At 37.8% G+C, this 6945-nt stretch overlaps 1 protein-coding gene across 1 annotated transcript in view; it reads left to right on the forward strand.

The window, feature by feature from the left end:
- The first annotated feature begins 3526 nt into the window (after window positions 1-3526).
- The window catches only part of LOC106877714 (dynein axonemal heavy chain 5), a 444169-nt gene continuing 440750 nt past the window's right edge, over window positions 3527-6945 (forward strand). Inside the window, exon 1 of the mRNA XM_052971252.1 lies at window positions 3527-4340. Within this exon, the coding sequence (XP_052827212.1) occupies window positions 4277-4340 (64 nt within the window). The 5' untranslated portion in view covers window positions 3527-4276. The remainder of the gene's footprint in view (window positions 4341-6945) is intronic.

Below are 6945 nucleotides of genomic sequence, written 5' to 3' on the forward strand. Positions count from 1 at the left end.
GTACATATATTTGTGTGTATTTACGTATGATTGGCAGTGTGTCTGTTTATTTGACTCTCCCTCCCCTTCGTTTCTCTGTCTTTTTTCTTGGATCGTTCGTAAAAGAAAGTAGCAATTGAAACGATGTGTAAGAGGAATAGAAATAGTTAATTTTAGAGGGGCAAAGTAATTTTGTATGTATCTGTCACTACAGTATCGAAATGTGATCGTTTCAGTTTTGATAGTTTTCTTTTTCTCCTTCCTTTCTTTTTGTATTTGTTGTTTGATTTTTCGTAAAGGTTCATCAGAGGAAGTAGGAGTTGAAAGGATTTGTATTAGAAAGAGGAAATTAGATTTTATTAGGGAGAAAATGTTTACTCCTGTAGTTTTACGGATTTTATTCATTATTAGGAAATTTTTGGAGTGAAAAAATGACGCAGTGACGTAACTTATTGTATTTAGAATATTAATTGCGATTGTTTAATCGAAGAAATTTTGAATTGTGTAAATGTATGAATTTTAAACATACACACAGAGTAGATTTGCCTTTTATAGTATAGATACAGTGAATTAAGGTGTTAGTGGATAGGTTGAAGGAAGAAATATATAAATCGAATGCCATTAAATGTACACGAAATAAAATAGGTGTACAGATCCTAGCAAAAGTGAGGAACCAGCGAATTAGGGTTAATAGGAAAATTCCCAAATCCCGGGCTACTCTAACTACTAAGAGAAAATCCCCTCCCAGTATTTGATTCTGGTCTCTGGCTCACAGTCATATATTTAGACTAAGTTTATTTAGCCATTCCACACTCAATCCTCTTAATAGGCGTCCTCAAATTTTCTGTTCCGGCGTAACAAATCATCATATCTAGCGGCATTGTCGTACCCCGCGTAAGGAATATAGTATAAAAGAATTGGATTCCATAGAATACAGACAAGAGATGTGTGGTTTGTAATTAATTTAAAATTGTTGCACCGACAAGAATGGAAACAGGTAAATAATTCCAATGCTGGCTGTCTGGCTATCTATGCAGCTCTCTAGCAGAAAAAAGGCTGTAGCGGTGATTCGAATCCTCTACCACTAGATAACCGGTTAGACATCACGAGCGAACCACCACAGTTTCACGTACTTTGTCTATTAATCGACAAATCATTATGAGGATGTGGTGTGATATGGTTTTCTCGAATGTTTTTGTCTCCTAGAATGATTGTTTTGCCACTCAGTTAACAACAGAGTGTGGAAAGCGGCTGAGTGACACGAGCATCCATTCTTGTCACGCTAATGGTTCCAGACATTTGTACGGACAACTCTTTGGACAGACTCATCCTGGACATTCACACCATGTCTCACAAGTAACTTCTACGGATGCAGTACGGTTTTTCATTGTGAATAGCCAACTCCAATATCTTTATGTCTGGCAATAAATATTCAGTTATTCTACACGCAGCCAACGAAATATATCTTCATTTACCCGCTACTCAAGAGACAGGTGAGAGGCGACAAAGTATAAAAGTTACCTGGAAATGTCAGTGGGAGCCATTTTGAAACGAGACCAAGGATGAAAACGATTTTCATTGAAGCTTCATTATGCAACCATTGCATTTAAACCCGTTGAAGAATACAACAAATTTTATTTAAAACATTCAAATTCAGAGTAAAAAAAAAATGAAATATAAGTTAAGTGCTGGTGACTCTATCATTCTCTTCTCCAAATATTCTGGTCACGTAAAGGGTAAAGAGCAAAGACCTCCTTCGGTCATAAATGACAATGGGATTGCACCTAGAAAGCTACCCTCCGAGGTGCAAGTCCGGGAATGATCGTTTATGGAGGGCTAGCAGTCGTTCATGCATACCAGCCTCCTCTCTCCACTCCGCCGATGTTATCCAAGGGCAAGACAAAGGCCGATACAGCTTGGTACCAGTGACGTTGCAACTCATTTCTATAGCTGAGTGACCTGGGACAACGTGCAATAAAGTGTTTTGCTCAAGAACACAACACATTGCCTGATCCGCGATTCGAACTCACTACCGCATGATTGTGAGTCCGACACTCTAACCACTGAACCATGTGCCTTCAAATGCTGGCCATGTACCTATGTAAGAAATCTCTTTTTAGATTTAATCTTACATTTTTATGTAAGAATTAGGAGAACAATTAGCTTGGTGCCTTCTTGTAAGTAACTCAATTATAGGCACAATTATAGAGATCCCAGCATATCATCTTCAGTTGACAGTCTTACACGAAATTCGATTTTATTTATAAACATTCTTCACAACGATAAGTGGATGAGACCAGCAAAAGTCTCTCCAATACGTTTTCTAGACGTACGAGTTTCGAGTTAACGTTTTAGTTCGTTGTAGTCACTTAAAAACTCTGGCGTTTTTACAAAGCTTAGGTACTACCACACTTTCTCTTGCGTTTCCCGGTTTGAGAAACCCTATTCTACGTGGTCACGCAGCGGGACTCTGGAGGTAACGAGTGTTCTGAAATGCAGGTTCTCCGAAACAAACTTTACAAAGCGGGACAAGTCTTGGGGGGGGGGGCTCTCATCGGGAGCAACAATAAAAATTCAAAAAGAAAGTGTTTGTTTTGTTTTGTTTTGTTTTTTTCTTTTCAGAAAGGGCTGATTGGGGTATTCATAGCCTCTTCTTTAGCTTTCTGACATCAAGAACGGATGCCTTTTTATGGGCCCTGTTGAGAAGATTTTTTTTTTATCAAGGTAAGTTGATGGCTTACAATGTTTCTAATGTTTCTGTCAGAGCTTCCTTTAAAAGGTGAATGTCATTCTTCAGTAGATAAGCAAATACATGGCTCCAGTTCAATGTATCCCTTCAACCCTCCCTCTCATAAACCCTGTATAGGATTACCTTATCCAATGCGTCTTCCCTTCTCGAAGCGGTTGGATGCAATCGGGACTCTCTTCCGACACTCATGAACTTTAGTGTTGTACTGAAAAAAATCTGAAACCTCTACCCACGTTTAACTTCAATCTCCTGTGTACTCCCCAAACCCAAGAATTCATTGCTATCTACATTCCGATTCTGTAGCACCCTTAGTACGTCCTTCAAAATGACACTAAGTGCAATCTGAGAAATTTGGTTGTTATTTCTAGCAGGCCAAACGACCACGTCGAGGCAGCTCCACCACATTGCCTCGTGTCGTTGCTATTGATTTTGATAATGGTTGTGATTAAAACACAAGTCTGTCTTGAATCGAGTAAACTCCTGACCAAATATATTCCAACCTTTTATAGTATATCTATGACTACATTACACAATATCTTTTCTACTTTTTTAAGAAGACAGAAAATAATTTGAGGCAGATTTAGTTGCTATTTTTAATAAGCCGCTGTTGATTGCTAGTGTTAGTATTTCCATTGTTCCTGTTATTGATGTGTTTGCCGCACCTCACACGCCTATACACCTGTCTATTAGCATCATAGTCATTATCAACAACAGCAACAACAGTATTTATCACTCCCACTCTTCCCACCAACCGTTGCTACGGTGACATTAGTTTCCAATCCACCGGGACGTGTTTATATTACCGTTACAAGTTAACACAAATTGGGACCAGCAGTATCCGTACCGTACGCTGGACAGACAGACAGCTGACCCTTCTTCTTCAAGCTCCCAAAATGTAAGGGGAAGACAAGCTGACATACAGACACGCACACGTGTAACCCACGCAATACATACTGTTGCAATCAGTCACGCATACACGCGCAGGTAAACAAACACATACATAACACTGAGGAGTCAAAGTTGAAGTTTCTATAACTAATACAAGGAGGTGTTCACATACGCTCGCGGGTGCCTGATCGCCTATATATATACACACACACACACACACACACGCACGCACATAATACATACATACATACATACATTATTAACACGCATAAATGTCTATAATTGCAAACACGCATGCGAGTATACAGGAAAAACGTTTTATATCTGAATAAAATAGATACACACTCGTGCAATCATGCAGATGAAATTATTTACATTTGCACTGACACAAATCCGCACATACTCGCATATTTATGTACACATATATAGGTAAGCTTTTTAAGTAGTAAATCTGCTTTCATTCATGTACTCATGCCCATATGCAAACACACACACACACACACACTCAGATACATACACAAACTCATACACGTAGAGACATACAATGCATTTTCTATTAGAATCTTGATAGTTCTTACAAAGCAAGACAAACTGCACTAGAGAACCAGAGTGCATTGATACAGAAAGGCGGTTAACACTTAAGAAAATTAAAGAAAGAACATGGAAAGTCCTACAAAATCTGGGGTTGACCTGAATGTGTCACCTCCACTTGTATCCATTAAAGGTGAGAACCATATTAATTTGCTCTCTCTCTCTCTCTGTTTCTGTCTTAATCAATGTCTTTCTGTTCATATCTCACTCATCCTTTCTCAATTGTTTCATTGTTATTAATATTTCTCATATTCATTTTGTTTTTCTTTCTTCTTATATTTTTCCTATTTCCTTTTCTATTTCTTTCAGCTTTGTCTTATTCAATTACCACCACCATCCTCTCTCTCTCTCCCTTTCTCTCTTCTCTCACATCCTTTCTCTTTTCTCTCATTCTTTTTCTGTACTCTTGTTTTACACGTGTTTCTCTCTTCATCTCACTCACTCACTCACATATATTCAATCAACCTCTACCCGACATGCACTCCACCTGCACTCAACTAAGTTGTGTCCTGGAAGTGAACATTTGCAATTTTCAGTCTGAATTAGGAATCCAAATTTGTCTATACATGTATATGCATATATACATACAAATTATCAATATACACAGGTACATACCAACATATGTTTTTATTACATTAATAGTTTTGGTCTTTGGATTGTGGCTGTACTAGGAGCACTATTTTCAGAGATTCAGTTGACTGCATTGATTCTACTATTTCACCTGATACTTTTTAATTGTCCATGTTTATTGAATGACTAAGTCCACCTCAAAAAGGTAGTTTTATTTGATGCACCAGTTTACACCAGCTCGCACATGCATGCATACATACACACACACACATGCACATATGTATATATGTATGTATATATACAAACATAGATACATACATACATATTTGTATATATATATATATATATATATATATATATATATATATATATATATATATATATATATATATAGTGAATTCATATAAACGAATAAAATTAATAAACAACAAGAGGACATGCACAAGGAATATATTAGCCTGATGCTTTGAGAATTTGATGTTTCGAGAATTGCTCCTCGTCAGAAAGGAGAAAGGGAAAAGTCCAAAGAAGGAAAAGAAATCACTAGCAGCATGTGTGTAGTTACTATTGTTGTTACCGTATATATATATATATATATATATATATATATATATACATACACACACATACATATATGATTGGCTTGTTTCAGTTTCCATCTACCAAATCCCCTCAGCAGTCATTTGCTCAAGTTGTCACACAGTAGGACTGAACCTGGAACCATGTGGTTGGGAAGCAAGACTGTTATCATACAACCACACCTGTGCCTATATTAAATTACTGTTTTGGTTTCATTATGTGAGGTTTTACAAATTAAATGGGTAGTTACAAATTCAAATACACCTGAAATTCTATCTGCCGGCCGAGATTCCCCACCTCTTCATCACATGGTTTCTTTGGCCTGCCTGAAATAGTAATCAAGTTACCCTCAAGTTGCACCTTACCAAAGAAATTTAGATTGGGATGTATTCCTAAGTATATCTGAAGAAAGAAGTCATAGTTGGAATGCTTTTTATTCATTGATCTATTGAATCAGGGCTAAAACTAAACTATAACTCTTTTATTCTTTTACTTGTTTTAATCATTTGACTGTGGCCATACTGAAGCACTGCCTTAAAGGGTTTTAGTCGAAGAAATCGACCCCAGGACTTATTCTTTGTAAGCCTAGTACTTATTCTGTCAGTCTTTTGTCAAACCGTTAAGTTAGGGATGTAAACACACCAACATTAGTTGTCAAGTGATGGTGGACACACACACACACACACACACACACACACACACACACACACACACACACACACACACACACACACACACACACACACACATATATACAACAGGCTTTTTTCAGTTTCCATTTGATGAATCCACTCACAAGGCTTTGGTTGGTCCAAAGCTAGAGCAGAAGACACTTGTCCAAGGTGTCACACAGTGGGACTGAACCCAGAACCATCTGGTTGAGAAGAAATTTTCTTACCACACAGCCATGCCTGCAGCAACTTTATGGGAGGGATATGCTGGAAGTGTTGTTGCTAGAATAAGAGCTGGCTGGAGAGAGAGTTCAGAGAGCTATTACCTCTTTTGGTAACAACAGACCTATCTCTCAAAGTGAAAGGCAGATTGTATGACGCTGCATACATATAGAAATGCTACATGGTTTTGAAACTATGACCATGAATGCAGAGACTATGTGAAAACTAGAAAGAAATGAAGCTAGTATGCTCTCTTAGGTGTACAACATCAGTATGTATGACAAAATCCAAACGTGTCGGGAAAAAATTAGGCATAAGAGGCATCAGATGTGGTGCGCAAGAAAGAAGAATGCTCGGATATGGTAATGTGATGTGGATGGATGAGAAAAGTTGTATAAAGTTCCCTCTCCCAAACAGATATTCACTATGTCCACCTCAATCCCCATTTCTAATCGCCTATCACACTCATTACACATCCACATTTCCTTAACCCCTATTCTCTCATTCATATGCATTTGTCCTCCCACCATCACTTGATAACCAATGTTGGTGTGTTTACATCTCCATACCTTAACAGTTTGCCACAAGAAACTGATAGAATAAGTACTAGGCTTACAAAGAATATGTCCTAAGGTCGATTTGTTTGTCTAAAGGCGGTGCTCTAGCATGGTCACAGTCAAATGAGTGAAACAAGTA

The sequence above is a fragment of the Octopus bimaculoides genome, chromosome 10 (assembly GCF_001194135.2).
Source record: "Octopus bimaculoides isolate UCB-OBI-ISO-001 chromosome 10, ASM119413v2, whole genome shotgun sequence".
NCBI classification, from domain to species: domain Eukaryota; kingdom Metazoa; phylum Mollusca; class Cephalopoda; order Octopoda; family Octopodidae; genus Octopus; species Octopus bimaculoides.